Genomic DNA, 19,549 nt, shown 5'->3' on the forward strand with positions numbered 1-19,549 from the left:
GCTTCCTTCTTCAGTTTCTTGATTATTTCTGCATTTCTGATTCTTAAAGGTGGGCCTCAGATGTGTAGACTATGTATCAGTAATTCCCTAATTCTTACTTACCGTATTTTAGGGTATCCTTTGGGTACTTGTTATCTCTTCACTGTCCATATGTACCCTTATATAAACCAAACATATATACGATATCCTTTAAATGTCTTTATATGGAATGAAAACATCTATTTAACACTGAAGATTTTGTATAGTCCTTAAATCAATTAGTTAGTCCCTGTGAGATGTTTTTTTTTAACAATGTATCTTCTGAGGTGTTTGGTAGTTACCAAGTTCAATAATGCAGGCAAATATTATTTTTGGGGTACATTATGGTTTCTCCTAGTGAGATTAACCTTGTTGATTTTATGTATTGCTGTGATAACAATGTCACCATACTGATGATTCTATTTGAAATCATTGTTTTTATATTATCCTCCACAATACATTACCCATGTTGTGGAGATTCTAATTTTACAAGATTTCCATTCTTTGTAACCGGAATCCTCAACAAGTAAAATTTTTACCATGGTAGATAAGATATTTAAACTTTTCATATATACTCACTTTAAAAAATCCTCCGATTAATATGCTGACTTAAACTTTAAACGAGGATACAAAAGCTAAGTTACAGTCTTATTGAAACTGGATTTTCTAGTAGTACTGTTCCTTCTAGACTGAATATTTCAAGAAAGCTGGAATCTTGTAAAGAAAAGGTAATATTAATAAGGTAAGTTAGTTGTGTACCAACTATGAACATATAACGTTATTCCCTCTGTTCTAATATACATACCAGCCCTAACTATCAACATGAAATTGACTCGCTATAAGTTTCCATTTGATTTGTTTTGTAAGAAATTCTACCTTTCTGAATTGTGTAATTGGCGCATGTATCATTTATATAATAAAATGTGTTCATAAGTAGAATCAGTTGAAAATATATTAGAACTCGCTTTAAAAATGTTTTAAGTTAACTTTCAACTGTTAAAATAGGACATCTGTTATATAATATTGTTTAAAAGTTAGTCGCTGCCATGAAACATTGAACTTTAAAAACGGCTCTATGCAAGGACACTCGAATTTTATCTATTGTCAAATACATAATTTACTGTAAAAGTGTTTAGTAACGAGCCAGTCTTATAACTATAGCTTCACAATCTTAAGCTCAAATTAGAACCAACACTTGAATGTAATATGCCGATACAATAACACTAGCTTCTAAATTTTAGCAATCGTAATCAGGTGTAGTGACCACAATTATCAACTGAGAATGAAGGACCTTATAAAGTTAACTATAAATGCAACTTATACTTGAAATAAGCAGCATCCTGCCTCACTGATCTTGCTTATTTTTGTTAGATTGTTGCCAAGTTATCAACACTATATCCAAAGGATATGGAAGCACCTGCTGGTGGTGTGGATGACATGACAAAACTCTCATATTTGCATGAACCTGGAGTCCTGCAAAATCTGAGAATTAGATATGAGCTGAATGAAATATACGTAAGCATTTCAGCATACGTACATTGTGACACATATATCTGTAGTTTATATACCCCGAGATTGCAGTAATATGTATCTCTTAATTTTTTTATTAATGACAGACTTACACTGGAAATATTTTGATTGCAATTAATCCATTTCAAAGATTGCCTCATATCTATGATGCACACATGATGGAACAATACAAGGGAGCACCATTTGGTGAACTAAATCCTCATGTTTTTGCAGTTGCTGATGTGGCATACAGGTTATCTACATGCCAATACAGATATTGGTACTCTCAGAAATTTGTTATGTTTTGTCTGAATACTGATTAAGATCTGCTTATAAAATAGGGCAATGATTAATGAGAAAAAGAGCAACTCAATTCTAGTCAGTGGTGAAAGTGGTGCAGGAAAAACTGAGACTACAAAAATGCTTATGCGGTTCCTTGCCTATTTGGGTGGGCGGGCGGCTACTGAAGGACGTACAGTTGAACAACAAGTCCTTGAAGTATGATTTGATCCTCTGAGAGTTACGTATATTCAAGTGTTTTGAAAAATAATACTAATCAATTTTAATGCAGTCTAATCCGGTTCTTGAAGCATTTGGCAATGCTAAGACTGTCAGAAATAACAACTCCAGGTGCAATATGATTAGTTGTTGACATAAAAAACCGTCTAGTTTCTCATGTATTTCCCCACATTTCTCGCCAACCAAGTTATTTGTTATTATAATGAAAGAATGGACAAGTAATAATTATTAGTAGACCAAATTCAATCTAATGTATGGGATTTTTCTACTTTAATCACAGTATCCTGCTATCAATTTATGTCTTTCATGTTTAATATTGTACTATGCTGCAGTCGCTTTGGTAAATTTGTTGAGATCCAGTTTGATACATATGGTAGAATATCTGGAGCAGCCATCAGGACTTACCTTTTGGAGAGGTCCCGTGTTTGCCAAATCAGCGATCCAGAACGCAACTACCACTGCTTTTACCTTCTTTGTGCTGCACCGCAGGAGGTTGATTCCTGCTGCTTTGACCTGCTTTCAAATGCGTGTGAATTGATCAATGCAGTTTTCTTATATGATGCTACTAATATGTAGGAAATTGATAAATATAAGCTGGGACACCCCAAAACGTTTCACTATCTTAATCAGTCGAAATGCTATGAGTTGGTTGGTGTAAGTGATGCCCGTGACTATCTAGCCACTAGAAGAGCAATGGATATTGTTGGAATAGGTGAAAAGGATCAGGTACAACCTTTTAATTTCCATTATTTTACTTTCTCAAAACTTAATTATGGATTTATCTGGGGGAAATGTCTTCTTCTCTGCTTCACTGTGTTCAGGAAGCAATTTTTAGGGTTGTTGCTGCAATTCTTCATCTTGGTAACATTGACTTTTCCAAGGGAAAGGAAGCTGATTCATCAGTCCTTAAAGATGACAAATCGAAATTTCATTTGAAAATGACTGCAGAACTTCTAATGTACGTGCAAGGGTGAAATCACCTATTTTATTATCATGATGTCATCAACATCATCACCATAAGATAAGCACCATTATATTTATCCTTTGTCCATGGACATGTTATGATATTTTAGGTGTGAAGCTGAGGGATTAGAAGATGCATTATGTAAACGAGTGATGATCACTCCTGAAGAAGTTATAAAGCGAAGTCTTGATCCACTTAGTGCAGCTGTCAGCAGAGATGGCTTAGCTAAGACACTATATTCTCGATTGTTTGACTGGTAACTCCCTTTCTTAATTGTTCAGTAACCACAAAGAATTTTTGCATTTCACTTGATAAAATTTGATTGTGGTCTTACAACAGTGCATACTATCATCATCTGAATCAGGTGCAGGACCATATGATTCTCGTTCTCTTCAGTATATAAGTTCATAATTGTTAGTACTTAGTATTGCTCTTTACAGAAAAAAAAAATAGCTTTGGAGTGAAAGGTATCTAGTAAACAGAAAGAGTAGCACAATTTAAATGGATGTCAAATACTTGTTATGCTGACATTATTCTAGATCTAGGCAAGCACAGATAAAATGTTTGGTTGTGCACAATAATCAGCCTTATATAATTTTTAGCACAAGTTTTGAAGAAGATAGCTGATCATGTACTTTAGGATTAGATAAACCGGAAATGGACAACTATTTTTATCCAGTCTTGGTAAGTATAAATTAAGTAGCAAACAAATGTAAACCTGGCCCAAAGGCCATATATGCTGGTTCTTCTTTCTGTCATGTTCTCTTTTATACTTTTCTGTGCTTCAGAATCTGATACTTTCTGTTTTCTGTCGTTGTTTCATCTGGGACACTACTTCTAATACTCCTAGGTTGGTAGATAAGATTAATCACTCAATCGGACAAGATTCTGCATCAATTTCATTGATAGGGGTGCTTGACATTTATGGGTTCGAAAGCTTCAAGAATAACAGGTCAGAAACTAAGACTGGTGATGAAAAATATGAAGAATATATAGTTTGATGTATATAACATATCAAGACAGATATTTAATGTGGGTTTAATTGTCTCCTATGACATTATATGGTTTTCAGCTTTGAACAATTTTGCATTAACTTCACAAATGAGAAGCTGCAGCAACACTTTAACCAGGTAGCTTAATATATTTTGACAATTTAAGTGTGATCGGCTGTTTCCATGATAATTAATTATCGCATGTAAACATACAGCATGTATTCAAGATGGAGCAAGAAGAATATACGAAGGAGGCAATAGATTGGAGCTACATTGAATTTGTTGATAACCAAGATGTCTTGGATCTCATTGAAAAGGTTAATAGTATTCTTTGTTTATTCTTCTTCTTAGAATTTAGTCCTGTCCTAATGTATGTGATAAGTAATTTAACCTTGGAGCGAGTCACTATAAAGAAAAACATTATATTCTGCCTAAAAGTTATGTACTAATTTAGAGGATTTCTTAGTTCCAGGCTTAAATGAATTTAACCAGCTCATGATTTTGACGTGATATGTTCACAAACATCATTGTCGTTTTTACAAATGAGAGTACTACTTTTTACACTATAAGCATCTCAGGCTTGTTTGGTGGAAGCTACCAGTGATGATGCTACACAAACTTGTGTATTACTCCCAATTTGTAAAGTAATTCCGTATTTAATCTTAAGTTAGTGTCTAGTATTTTTATTTGAAATAATTATTGATGTAGTAGCATATATAGGTTCTGCATATTGTTGTATCGACATGAATTTGCTGTAGCAACCTATTTGTTGTCACTTATACTACATATTAGCATATACATGTGAAACAGAGCCATTATTTGAATTTAATTATTTGTCACTAAGTTCTTAATATTCAAATATCAGCAACAATGGCTTGCTGGTATCAAGAAATTGGTTGTGCAGTAGTGTTTTGTCCATATGTGCTTAGAACTTTATAACTCTGATTAGGGCCTCAGTGATGTATTCTCAGATTAACGATTACTGTATATTAATATGTACATGTAATTAGTAATTTGAATGTTCTAATCAACAAAGAATGGATACTACTTCTACTTCAAAAAAAAAAAGCTTGGCTGGTTTTACTGATAGTTGTTTGCTCATCATTCTCAACTCCCTCAAGCTATTTTATTTAGTACTGTGAATCAACCACTTTGTATTTATGCATATCTTGCTATATAATATTTGAAATATTCAAAAAAAAATACCTGTCATTTACAAATGGGTGTTTGTGTATGGGATTTAATAATCTGAATATACTTGTTGGTACCTAGGGGAAATCTGAATAAAAAGAAGGGAAAAAAGGGTTTAACATTTCTGATTGCTAGCTAGCTAATAATATGATCAAATAGCTTTTACCATTTATTGATTCAAAATCAAAAATTTAATATCTATTTATCCCTTCAATTAACCATACAAAGATTCATTGTTTTAGTCATCGTTTTCAGAGTTCGAAATGTATTTCTGCAGCACTCCTAAAGAGGGGTGTTATTTTCATAGTTTATGGTGAAAAGTCCAAAATGAAGTGTACAACACTGAAGGAGTTGATGACTTATTATGTATGAAATTGTCTGAAAATATTGGACTATTGAAATTATTATTAGAATTGTTGAAGTTCTAGTAGAGAAGTCTTAAACTTTGATCGGTAATTTCTTTACATTTCAGATAATTCATCTCCGAAAGACAATTGAGAGTAACCACATTTAACTATCTAGCTACATGAGGTTTTGGGTATTTCGAGGAATGAGCAAATATTAAAATAAGAAAAAATGCTTCCTCAAAGTGTATACTGGTTTTTACAATGTAATGAAGCTAAATGTTTTTTTTTATCTTGTTGTGTAATACCGCTGAGGAGTATACCATACTTGTTCTATTATTGAGTAATAATTTTTCATAATCAGTGTTAAAAGAAATGTTGCCATTAGTTAAGTGTTCCCCTTTACCATTTTCTCTGGCAGAAACCTGGAGGTATCATAGCTCTTCTTGATGAAGCCTGGTATAGTACTTCCATCCCGTTTACTGATTCTATTGGATTTCTATTATAAATGGGTGCACGGCTTTTTAGAATGCTGTTGAGATCTTCTACTACAGTATTCCTGTTCTAGTGAAATGTCATCTACTCCCTTGCTCATTTTTGACTCTGAGATTCTTGCGTCGAGTGTACTAATGCTCACTTGAAGATCATTTACTTGTTTTTTCTGCTTCCAGTATGTTCCCCAAGTCAACTCATGAAACATTTTCTAACAAGCTCTATACAACTTTTAAGAATAACAAGCGTTTTGTCAAGCCAAAATTGTCTCGCACAGATTTCTCAATTGCGCATTATGCTGGAGAGGTATGTTTATTGCCAAAACATTCTGTATGTCTATTTTAGATTTCATTAAGCTTCATCAATATATTTCAAATCTTTAAGATCTATATAGCTTCATCTATAGTTTTGCTCAGGTACAATACCAATCGGAGCAGTTTCTTGACAAAAATAAAGATTATGTGGTTCCTGAACATCAAGATCTCTTGAGTGCCTCCAAATGTTATTTTGTACAAGGGCTTTTCCCTCCAGTACCTGAAGAGAACACCAAATCTTCCAATAAGTCTGCCAAATTTTCTTCAATTGGTTCACGTTTTAAGGTATATGTTATATTGAGGATTGTACTAAAACAGTTTAGTAACTTTAAACTGGTATATAACTAATGTGATAGGCAATACTTTTACATACATATCAAATTTGAAAGAAAATAATATGTGCTCATGCAGAAATTCAAAAATCTGACAACCATACCAGGTTCTTAGCTTATGTCATTATTATCCAACTTTACAGCTACAACTGCATCAATTGATGGAGACATTAAATGCTACAGAGCCTCACTACATTAGATGCGTAAAGCCAAATAATCTTCTTAAACCCGGTGCATTTGAAAACGCTAATATCATGCAGCAATTGCGTTGTGGCGTAAGTACATTTTAATAGCAGCTCTCTCTCTCTCTCTCTCTCTGTGTGTGTGTGTGTGTGTGTGTTGTGTTGCTAATTGCTGTCCTTTTAGGGTGTTTTAGAGGCAATAAGAATAAGTTGTGCTGGATACCCTACTCGTCGACCTTTCTTTGAGTTCATAAACAGATTTGGAATTCTTGCACCTGAGTTCTTGGTAGGAAAGTAAGTGGCTCAATCTAATTTCTGATGGAGGTCAAAGTTTTACACATTGTTAACTTAACTTTGTGGTCAAACCAATATGTGATCATTCTGAAGTTTTCCGGAACAAATGTATTTGTTGCAGTTATGATGAAAAGGTTGCATGCAGAAAGATCCTAGAAAAGAAGGGACTCAAAGGCTTCCAGGTAATGACATTAATATATTCATTTCCATAGGTTATCAATATTTTTAGGCACTGAAAAAAGACTACAGCTGACCACTGCCACTAATATAAGACACGAGATGCTGTAGCTACTTTTAGCATATTTGAAATTGGGAGGATTTTGTGAATGTAGTACATCTTAGCTTACATACAAAAATACTGGTTTTGTGCCGGAACTAATCATTAATATAAGGTGCAACTTAAAACAACAAATAGCTACATTTGTCAACTTTACTGAACATAAAATGTCTTTACAGATAGGTAAAACAAAGGTATTTTTAAGAGCTGGTCAGATGGCCGAGTTAGATGCCAGAAGAGCAGAGGTACTTAGTGATGCAGCAAATACTATACAAAGGAGAGCAAGAACACATATTGCCCGGAAGCACTTTCTAGCATTGCGAGATGCTTCCATTTGCTTACAGTCATTTTGTAGAGGTGATACATCTGGACTGTTTTACTGCTACATGTTGGATTTTTTAAAATTAAAACTTTGGTACTATTTAGTATCAAGTCACTATCAACTGTTCCTATAGTTAGAATATTATCTGGTGTTTTTGATTGTATGTGCAAGTTCTATATATCAGTAATCTGAACATCTGATTGTTTTGCACTGAATGCTAGGTAAATTGGCTTGCAAACAATATGGGGAGATAAAATTAGAGGCAGCTTCCACAAAGGTTCAGAAGACTGTTCGCAAGCATCAGAAGTGGAAAGCCTTTAACGAACTCCGTGTCTCTGTGCTTGTTCTGCAGACAGGTTTACGCGCCATGGATGCTCGCAAGAAATTCAGAAACAAGAAGCAAGCTAAAGCTGCTACTATAATTCAGGTTCAACGGTTCATGCAGTTATACAGTCTAGACACACACACACACACACACACACACACACACTATGTCTTGTTAAAATTGAATTTAAGATCTGAAACAAGCAATTTGGCTACCTAGGCTCGGTGGCGTCGTTATGAAGCTTCGTCACGTTATAAAAAACTCAAGAGAGGATTAATAACTACTCAATGCAGATGGAGGGGGATACTTGCCAAAAGACAGCTTCGGAAGCTTAAAATGGTAGAGCATGGATACTCTTGTGCATTCATGAAATATAATCACATTCAGATATAGACTACAACCTTACTAAAGTACGAGTGAAATTGTTTGTTGCATTCGTTAACTGGGTAAATGTTTAGAGTGCCTGTTGATTAAAGAAACTTTAGTATTCTAGTTTTGCAAGGTCTTGAGTCCCAATTATGTCCGACAGATTGCACCTAGCTACCAAGAATATAAGTTGTTTCTTTGTTCAGCTGGTATATCGTTCCCCCGTACTTATTGTAGCTGTATTTGTGCATGTGTTTGCTCCATAATTTGATGCATGAAACTTCAATGTAGAGATAATTATAACATATAATATTAAGTCCATTTTCCGCCAGCAGAAGTTTATACATCACATATCTTCATACCCATATAATGTTTTTCCTTATATTAAACATCCTTATCAATCACGTGTACTGAAGATAATGAATTTTTTTCTAACTCCAGTACATAATATCTGGACGTAAGTTTATTTTTTCTTTTTGATATTTTAGTATACTTTCACATCCATGTCTTTTCTGTGACAATCAATATGATTTTTGCCTATTTGAAGGCAGCAAGGGACACAGGTTTACTAAAGGAGGCAAAGGATAAGCTTGAAAAACAATTGGAGGAACTCACATGGCGTCTTCAGCTGGAAAAACGTTTGAGGGTAAATTATCTGGCGACAAATTAATTACTGGTGGTACAATCTTATAAATAAATCATGATTTAATATCGAATTGACAAGTACTTCATATTATTATGTGTCAGTTGTTTTTTAATTTAGTGTTTTGGTCCTGACAGTGGAGAATATAAATATCCTTGTTTTATTCCTATTTTTAAAATGTAATATAATGTTTGCAGACCGACTTGGAAGAAGCAAAACAACAAGAAACAGCAAAGTTGCAGAATATTGTTGAAACTTTGCGGAAACAAGTTGATGAAACAAATGCATTGCTTGTCAAGGAAAAAGAAGCTGCTCGAAAGGCAATTGAAGAAGCTCCTCCCGTAATCAAGGAAAAAGAAGTTTTTGTTCAAGATACCAAGCAGATTGAATCTTTAACTTCAGAAGTCGATAATTTAAAGGTAAGCCTGTATATAATGTGAAATTGTTTCAATTACAGAAGATAACATATTCACAAATATCATGAAAAATGAAGGGTATGATTCTTTGTCCATGATGAGGTGGAATGCTGAGTTTTAAAATTGACACTAATGTTAAATATTGCTTCCAAAGATGGCTGTTATTGATCCACTCTAAAAATGGGCTTTCGATGGAAAAGGGTAGTGCTTAAAAATCAAATATAGATGATTGAGTCAAATCTTCCTCCAAACACCTTATGGGTTTAGGAGATGCGTAATATTTAGCAACGCCTCCATTACTGAACCCACTGGTCATAATGCAGTCCCCAACTTCAACTTAATCCCCAGCATCCTTTAGTTACTCCTGGTTTATTTGTTGACCTTTACAGTTTGTCGTTCTGTAAAACTATGTAGTCACTTAAATTAAACTTTGGCCCCAAAGCCAAGTGAATAGTAATTTATCAGCTTTCTCCGTCGGTGTAAAATCCTATATGTAGATGTCGGGGCTAAAGGCAACCCTATCTCATGGCAAAGATCACGGGTTCATGTCCTCGTCTTCTCCTTTGCGCATATAAAACTTTGGTTACATGGATTTTTTTGCGATGCATGATTAACTTATAATATTTAAAATTTAGTAACATAGTACTGATTGTAATATTTAATATTGTTTTAGAAGTGAATTTCTATAATAAATCTTAATAAATAAGTTTATTAATAGGTTCATTAAATGATTTTTTAAATTTTCAATCCTTTAACATATATAAAAACTCCCTTGTCCCCCTAGGTTCTTTACCTTGGGACGGGAGCTTGACACTCGTTTTAAAGTTCCTATAAAGTATAGTTTCACAAATTATTTTAATTTTTTTTCTCTTCTGAATAAAAATTTAATATTTACATATTCATATAGAAGAAGAAAAAAATTTTAAAAAAAATTATATGCACCTTAAAATGCGTGTCAATCAATGCAATAAAACTGTAAAAAAAATAAGAGGGGCGGAGGGATTATAAATAGGCCCGAGTGATACGTATAATTATAATGTTTCAATATTTTTTATTAGTTAATATAGATTAGACTTGTTATTCTATATTTTAAAATAAGAGGGTTTTTAATCGGCCATATACCGACCGACTGACCGATCAAAACTTTTAATGTATCGCCTGTAATTGTATAGATACGGGGAAAATTAATTCATTCATCCCTGAACTACAGGCCGTTTATGGTTTAGGTCCCCGAACTAAAATATCCAATTTTTTGATGCCTAAACTTTAAAAAATCTGATTCAAGTCCCTCCGTCAAAATTTGACTAACGGCTGTTAGTCAATGTTGAGGTGGAAATTGATAAAATAAAAGAAAAAAATACGAAAAATCAAACTCCGCGGATTGAAGTGAAATCTTGATATGTAAATCTACGAGTGATTTTAAAACACGGGTGGTTAAATTTTTTTATTTCGAGTTCACTAACGTATAGAAATCTGCACTTTAAGCTCAAGAACACAAAAACACGAAGGAACAAAAACTTACTAAGATGCAGATTTTTATACGTCCTCGAAATCGGAAATTTTCACCACCTGTGTTCTTGAAATCTTTCGTAGATTAACATATCAAAAATTTTATTTATATCAGTGAAGTTTTGATTTTGAATGTTTTTAATTATTATTTTCTTTTATGTTTTTAATTTCCACGTCAGCATTGACTAACGGCCATTAGTCGAATTTTGACTGAGGGTATTGAATCAGATTTTTTAAAATTTAGATATCAAAAATTTGGATTTTTAGTTCAGGGACCTAAACCATAACTGGCCTATAGTTCATGAACAAATGAATTAATTTTCCCAATAGATATATATAGGGGCTTACTCCCCTAGAAACCAAAGTAGTCTAGAAACTAGCCTCTGGCTAATTTTTGATCATTGTTATAACTGTAAAAGTCACTTTTTTGTACATCTCAAATCACTATTTTTATACAATAAATCTCACAAATATAGATATATAAATATATGTATATATAACGTATATCATCATCATCTTCACTCATACTACAATGATGAACCTCTTGGCATCATTATCAACCCCTTCCACTGCTACCCGCCGTCACCTACAACCACGATTGGCCTATTGCCGCTTGCCACCATAACTTGCCTGACTATTAGCCACCAGCCACCATCACACACCTCATTTCATCGCTTGCTACCATGATGGACCTCCTACAACTATAATTGATCATCATTATTGACCACCAATAGCAAACATAAATAAATTTTCTCAATATTGAAAAATAAAATTGATAATTTTACTACATTAAATGGAGTAACAAATATATAAATATAGGAACAAAGTAGCATGTAGGATGTCTCAGTTTGCAATGCACAACTGTGATAGCCTTGTGGAGGTTTTTGTACCACCTCCATAAGTTCAAGAATTGCTAGACATGGACGTGGGGCTTGTCCCTCACTGAGATATGTTTGATGCACTACCGAACGAGGGTCATGGAAAGGTGTTGCAAGTGCGGAAGCCTTCACTAACAAAATCAGTCATCGTGGAAGAATCGTTGTTCCAAAGGCTGTTGGATAGAGCCTTCGCTATATGGATATAGGAATTGGAAGCTGATGTTAAAGAAATCGAAAACGATCTCCCTAGAAGAAGCTCGAGGAGAATAGGATAGGGAGCATCCCTCAAGAGTTCACTTTCCAGAGCCCTCAAATGGCCCTAACATGCAAAATGGGGTTAATGATGAAGGCAAGAGAAAGATAGTGGAGGAAGTTTCTTATGAGTTGCAGCGAGCAGAACCGTAAGCAAAGGTGCCCAAATTAGATTTGGGTAGTACTTCTCACAAAGATTAGTCTTGAAATCATAAAGAATATGTCCTAACAGAATCAAGAATCGTAGTTCAAGTAGAATTATGGCCTAAATGATATTCTTCTTTATGTTATTCCTAGTTCGTTCATTAGTTGTTAGTCGATGAATCTTCTTTGAAGTGTTAGTTAGGCTCTACGTTTGTATCCGTGATTCGAAGTTTTAATATAATCTTATGCTTGCCTATGAAAAAAAGTAATTTCACTTAACTTTGAAATAGTTTGTAAAATAAGAATCATCTATATAAAACTTTATGTGTATCACTATCACATATGAAATTTTATGATCATTGAATCAGACATACTGATAATATGACTCAAAAAATATATATTTACTATAATCCAAATAATCTCAAGGTATTTTAAATAATTAAAATAAAACAAACATGCCATCTTATTAATCACCTTAACTTCCTATTCAAGTGGAATCTCAATTACTTTAAAAATCTATATAAATGATACGATATCAAATATTAAATATATATATTCCGTGCATTACACGGGAGATCGATTTTCTTCTTATTTTCAGTACTTCATCTTATAATTACTCTTCTGTCCCATCCATTTCGTTACACTTTCCTTTCTGGATATACCTTTCAATTCATTACATATCAAAACTTACCAAATATAGTAAAATTTTACTATATAAATATTGACTACATCCACTATTTCCCTACATTATACTTACTTTATACATTTTGATATCAATCGGTCCCACCACTTTATCCATTTTTCTTTCTCTTTCCTACTACTTTATATATATTTTTGTAATGTCTATGCCCAATCCATTTGTATACAACTGGGAGGGACGGAGGGACGGAGGGAGGGAGTAATATTTAAAAATAGAAAAATGTTTGATAACTTATAAAATAGTAATTACTTTTTAGATATTTAATACAAATGTAATAATGAACATACCATCTTAATATTCTCCTAAATTTTCTATTCAAGACAATTGTTTAAACTAACAAAAAAATCTTAACATCATTTATCACACAATCTTAGAGTCTTATTATGTTATAAATCTACGCAAGTGATAAAATAACAAAACACATCCTTTAACATATTTTGACAGAAAGAGTTGATTGCAAAATGCATCTCTTTGGTTCGGACCAATTGCACTTTGTCACCTAAACTTTAGATAATTGCACATTGCATCCTTTAACATGTTTTTTGATGCCACATTTTGAACCCTTTTGGCCTATTTATGTCTATTTGACCTATCAGCGTGTAAATTAAAAGGGTGAAATAGACTTAAGAATTAACTAAAATGACATTTTTTAGGTTCTTAAGTGTATTTTACCCGTTTAATTTAATTTGACACGGTGATAGGTCAATATAGCCGAAAATCAGCCAAAAGGGTTCAAAATGTGGCTAAAAGACGTTAGGGGATACATAGTGCAATTACCTAAAATATAGGTAGTAAAGTGCAGATAGTCCAAACTAAAGGGACACGTTTTTCTATTAACTCAAAACAGAAATCATACATGTGACTGTTTATAAGATTAACCTAATGAATATATAGTTTGGCAATTATTTGAGCATAGAAGGCTTCCATGCTACATATGTTCTTTTAACCTAGTATACCACATAATAGTCAGGCTAATTTCATATCCATTGTTTGAAAATTAGGCCTTGTTGCAGTCAGAGAAGCAAAATTCTGAAGATTTAGGACGGAAATATACTGAATCTGAAGAACGCAGCGAAGAGAGGCGCAAATTATTAGAAGAAACAGACAAGAAAGTTGATCAACTCCAGGAATCATTAAGAGGGTAATGAAGTAATTAGCATAAATATTTTGACTACGCTTTTACTAAAATTTGGATCAAGATATATTAGTATTACCGGCTTCTCTGTGATATTTGTTTCCATACAGTCAGGTATCTTCACCCCCGCCCTTCATATCTTTTATGTTATAAAGAAGGTTTAAAAAAAATTATAGCTCGGATAAGAGACTTGCCTCGGGACACAAAATTAATCTCATTTGTCAGGATCATAATTTTATAAATAAACTAATAAACTTGTGGGAATTGTAAAAATCATATTAAATATCTCTGAGTTGATCATAAATAAATTCTTGGACAAATAAAACTGGTACACTAATGTACAACTTGGGAGCACCAAGATGATAACATATGATATTGGCTGATGCACGATGTCAGACCATTAGTTCGTTTGGTCCCATTTCCCCAATATGTATATGTACTATGGAACCTAAATCAGAAGCAACAGACAAACATAGTCAGCTAAAGTGGAGAGTTAACATGAAAGTCAGTTGGATCTGGTGACTAACAGGTATTCCTGTTCATCAAAATATCCATTTGTAAACAGTGATTTTTAGATTCCTATTTGCACGTGATTTCAGTTTCACAGTAACCTTGGCTTTCAACATATTCTTACGTATTTATGGTCATTGGTATGTATAAAATGATTGCTGGGCGGTGTCGGACTCCCATATTTATATTTTAAGAATAAAGTTGATAGTTGGCCAGCATATTTTTGTAAAGAGCTGTCCAATGAAAAGCTTGTACCAAGAAGTACCTACATCTTAAAGATTTGGAAACTGTCAATAATGACTCTTAATTTGTCAGATAAAGATTGTTGAATATTCTTTGCAACCAGGTTAGAAGAGAAGCTCAACAATTTAGAGTCGGAGAACAAAGTTCTTCGTCAACAGGCTGTTTCCATTGCACCCAACAAGCTCCTCTCTGGACGCTCAAAATCTATACTTCAGGTATCCTTGGATAAAAATCCAATGTATCAAAACATTATGTATTCAATCTCTGGGAAATTTAGTTAGGTGTCTCTTCTCTATGTGTTTCACAGCGGGGTGGTGAAAGTGGTCATCTGAATATGGATCCAAGGATTTCTGTGGTAACTCAACTTTTATCTCCATGTCTTGTAGCATATATATGATAGTGTACCCTTCATAACTCTTGATTGTTGCTCACTTAAAAAACAAAGTAGAATATGCGTAGCTCATCAATGATGCAAAGAGATTTGGATGACAAACCACAAAAGTCACTCAATGAGAAACAACAGGAGAATCAGGAGTTGCTTCTCCAATGTATTGCAAAACCATTGGGCTTTTCAGGGAGTAGACCAGTTGTGGCCTGTTTAATATACAAGTGCCTGGTGCAATGGAGATCTTTCGAAGTTGAGCGGACTAGTATTTTTGACCGTATCATCCAAACCATTGGTCACTCCATTGAGGTACTTGAAAGCATCCTAAATAGTAATGCTGTTGAAGCTATCTAAACTCATTGTCTTTGATTTAAAAAGTTTGGTTAAAAAATTGTGCTCGGCCGTGTTGGCATAAAGACACAGGAAAGCAATGATGTCCTTGCCTACTGGTTGTCCAATGCCTCAACCCTTTTGCTGCTCCTTCAGCGCTCATTAAAAGCAAGTGGTGCAGCTGCAATGCCTCCATTGCGTCGTCGATCCTCATCAGCTGCTTTGTTTGGAAGAATGACTTCGGTAAGTCAGCTTAAGTTCAAACTAGAATTCATTTGCAGGAATCCATTGTTCTTTCAGCTCAGGTGTTTCTTGATCTATTGTTCCCCAGAGTTTCCGGGGAACACCTCCTGGAGCTAATTACTACGTGAATGGTAGCGGTGGAGTAGATACTTTGCATCAAGTAGAAGCCAAGTATCCAGCTTTGCTTTTCAAGCAGCAACTTACAGCTTATGTTGAAAAATTTTATGGAATGATTAGAGACAATCTAAAGAAAGAGATCTCTCCCTTGCTAGGATTGTGTATTCAGGTAATTTCATTAGACCATCTTTTGACACTTAGTTATAGTCTACTACACGCCCTTCTAAATTTCAGCAATTTCGGCATTTTTTTATATTTTTCTGGTACTGAGCTGCTTGCATTAAACTTTTGCTGACATGACATAAGGCGCCAAGGACCTCCAGAGCAAGTTTGGTTAAGGGGTCATCACGATCAATTGCAACTTCTTCTGCCCAACTAGCTTTGATTGCACACTGGCAAGGGATCGTGAAGAGCCTTGGGAATTTCTTAAGAACTCTGCAAGAAAATCATGTTAGCGGCACTTTTTTTCCTTTTTTTCCTTTCAACTTGTTCCTAATAAGTTACTGACCTCATTACCTTGCATACTAGATTTTTGGATATTTGCATTTTATAGTATTGCTTCCAAATTTCACATTGGCATTCAGACTTTTGTCCACACACTTGCATCATCTAGGATCATTTTTTATAATTTTTGACTTTCACCACCAAATGACTAGTTCTTGCTTTTCTTTATTTTTTCAGGTGCCCCCATTTCTAGTTCGTAAAGTGTTCACACAAATATTTTCTTTCATCAATGTTCAACTTTTTAATAGGTTGTGACCCTTTGCTGACTATACGTGCATCTTTCAATGTTTGATAAAGTAGACAGATGTGTCATCTACTTGTTTCATATTTTCTATTAACTTATTTGCTGCAGCCTTCTGTTAAGAAGAGAATGTTGTTCATTCAGTAACGGTGAATATGTGAAAGCGGGATTGGCTGAATTGGAACATTGGTGTTTCAAGGCCACTGAGGAGGTATATTACATAATTTTTGCTTTATTTGGTGCCAAATCATTTAATTGAATACAAAAATAAAATGCAGTACTCAGGTTCATCTTGGGATGAGCTGAAACATATCAGACAGGCGATAGGATTTCTGGTAAGTCACATGCTCTCTACATATCTTTGTTTAGTCATATGGAATCTTTATGATTTTACTTCAATGCAGGTTGTCCATCAGAAGCCAAAGAAAACATTGGATGAATTAAGTCGTAACTTGTGCCCAGTAAGTGATATATATATATTGGCTTAAATTGACGGCGATCAATTTTTTCTAACTTCAGATCATCCTTAGATCTCAACCAGCCTTTGCTTTGTTGCACAGGTTCTCAGTATACAACAATTATATCGGATCAGTACAATGTACTGGGATGACAAGTACGGCACGCACAGTGTATCGCAGGAGGTAAGGTTTAATCCTCTATGTGCCTTTTTCTTTCACAATTTCAACTCTCTGAATTCAAAGTTACTTTATACACTCGGAGAACAATTTTGTTATTGAACATACATCCGTACCAATACCTACTGAAGCAAACTTTCAGGTAATATCGAGCATGAGGGTATTGATGACTGAAGATGCAAACAATGCAGTGAGCAATTCCTTTTTGTTGGATGATGATTCAAGGTTTATATCTAGATCTTTTTTATCAATACTTGTCATCTCCTTTTTTTGATTCGTTGCTTCTAGGTTTGTGATCTAGATCAGTATGCTATGAGCCAACCTGCTTCACAATTTTACATTGTTAAAACTAAATTGAGAAAAGGGCCCTTTTAATACAGTTTGGAGTTAAAATTCCCCAAATGGCTTGACTTAGAAAAAAGGTCCTTTGAGGCGCATAAAAACTTTGTAATGATTTGCGTTTCTTCGATCCAGAGAATGAAGCACATGGTCTGTCAGTGTAGATGCTCATTTTGTTTTTTAATTGAAGGTCTGCTCACTGTAACTCTGAAGTACCGAGCATAAATAGGAGCAGAACGTGGGTTGGCTCAGAGCTGAACATGCTGCAAATAAATTGGAAAACCCAAAATCCGTTTGCATTTCATTACTAACGCATCTAAAGGATGAGTTATTTAAAAAAAAAATATTGAAAAAAGAAAAGAAAAATGCAATGTATATACACGTTTTCTAAAAACGCAAGTTTTTCTTGTGTTTTTCTGTGGTAAAGAGGGCCATTTTTATGGACTGTGCTGTTTTGGACCATTTAACTTCAAATTGTACTGAATAGGACCAGTGCCACCAATGAAATCCCATACTGATGCTTCCTAATCGTTCATACTGATGTTTCCTAATCGTTCATGATGCAGCATTCCATTCTCGGTCGATGATATATCAAAGTCAATGGAACACATAGAAATTGCGGATATTGATCCTCCAGCTTTTCTGCGTGACAATGCAAGCTTTAGTTTTCTACTTCCACGGCCAGACTAAGTACTACTCCCTGGAGTAATATTTGCTTACAAATCTCTGAGTATATTCCGAGGTTAGTATCCAGCTAATCACTGTAACTCACATGTTTCATAATTCATATGAATGTCCTAGGGCTGGCAGTGGGTGAACCGGGATATTTGTAGAATGACAGAGTTTATATCTAGGTCCAGGAGGAGTCTGTTGCAGAAGATGTGTGATAAATCAATCATTTAGTATTTATAATATGGTGTTGTACAACTAGCTAATATAATGTTTTGGTATGTAAATAGGGTCATTAGCAGTTTTAATCATGTAATTACTATTTAAGTATTCTCAGTTGTAGTTTTTGAAATCAAAACATAACGAGGTGATCATTGTTACAGTAGAACATTTGTAAAACAAACGATATAACCAAATCTAATACAGCAATCTTCCCTTCCTATAAGTTATTAGCAAATGTTAATCTGATGATTTGAACTTGTTAGTTTGTACTTTGAAACTGCAAAAACAAGTTCTTTGAGGCTGCATGATGCTTTACAATACAAGAGTCAGGACTACATAAAAAGGATAGCACTGATATGGATGTACAAATGGAATGAAAAGAATGAAGCATACTGTTAGATCTGGTTCATGAGTTGCTTATCCTGCTCACTGCGACTAGTCTGTAAATGAGGTCGAGCCAAATTATCCAACTCGAGCATAGTTGCATAGCATGCCATGATTTGTTCTTATATTTCACAAACAGATCCACAGTCAGAGTTGCATCCATGTAACCAGTCCTCATTGACACAAGTAACAAACTCAGAAAGGACCTAATATATAAGGGCAGAACTGGGAAACTAATGTCCAATTTTGAGCATGAACAAATTTTACAGAAGATTGCTTGCATCTAAACATTCATATTTGTGCTCTGTCGAAGTAAGGAACCATGATATATATGTTTGGAATAGATTTCATTCCGAGAGAGTTGAAAAAGCACTGTCTGGTTGAAAAGTTCTATACATCTGCTTGATTGACATAGATTTTAAAAAGAGCGGCAAAAAAATACGGACTAGATGTAATTGTTACATTTGTTGCTATACGATATAAAATTTTCAAATTAAGTAATTAACAATTCAAATTTAATTTTAATATATGGAAAAAGAAATAATAAGGAGACTAAAATTTTGACTAGTTGAATACTAAATTTTCACCTCATGTTATTTTATGATATTC

General features: G+C 34.1%; 1 protein-coding gene across 1 annotated transcript; it reads left to right on the forward strand.

Annotated features, from left to right (window-relative positions):
* The first annotated feature begins 1,389 nt into the window (after positions 1 to 1,389).
* LOC108194466 (myosin-9) lies at positions 1,390 to 18,764 on the forward strand. The gene is made up of 36 exons (XM_064080857.1): positions 1,390 to 1,533; positions 1,635 to 1,780; positions 1,869 to 2,025; positions 2,099 to 2,157; positions 2,379 to 2,538; positions 2,623 to 2,772; positions 2,868 to 3,004; positions 3,120 to 3,266; positions 3,861 to 3,962; positions 4,083 to 4,140; positions 4,218 to 4,319; positions 5,959 to 5,996; positions 6,209 to 6,335; positions 6,446 to 6,628; positions 6,819 to 6,950; positions 7,042 to 7,151; positions 7,273 to 7,333; positions 7,608 to 7,785; positions 7,972 to 8,177; positions 8,295 to 8,414; positions 8,989 to 9,087; positions 9,282 to 9,503; positions 13,985 to 14,124; positions 14,975 to 15,086; positions 15,179 to 15,226; positions 15,320 to 15,565; positions 15,674 to 15,829; positions 15,918 to 16,115; positions 16,253 to 16,396; positions 16,628 to 16,698; positions 16,803 to 16,902; positions 16,970 to 17,026; positions 17,096 to 17,152; positions 17,252 to 17,332; positions 17,469 to 17,551; positions 18,232 to 18,764. The coding sequence occupies exons 1-36, from the start codon at positions 1,426 to 1,428 to the stop codon at positions 18,353 to 18,355; spliced, it is 4,419 nt and encodes a 1,472-aa protein (XP_063936927.1). The 5' UTR covers positions 1,390 to 1,425; the 3' UTR covers positions 18,356 to 18,764.
* The last annotated feature ends 785 nt before the right edge of the window (positions 18,765 to 19,549 follow it).

This window comes from Daucus carota, chromosome 7, assembly GCF_001625215.2.
Source record: "Daucus carota subsp. sativus chromosome 7, DH1 v3.0, whole genome shotgun sequence".
In the NCBI taxonomy this organism is placed as follows: domain Eukaryota; kingdom Viridiplantae; phylum Streptophyta; class Magnoliopsida; order Apiales; family Apiaceae; genus Daucus; species Daucus carota.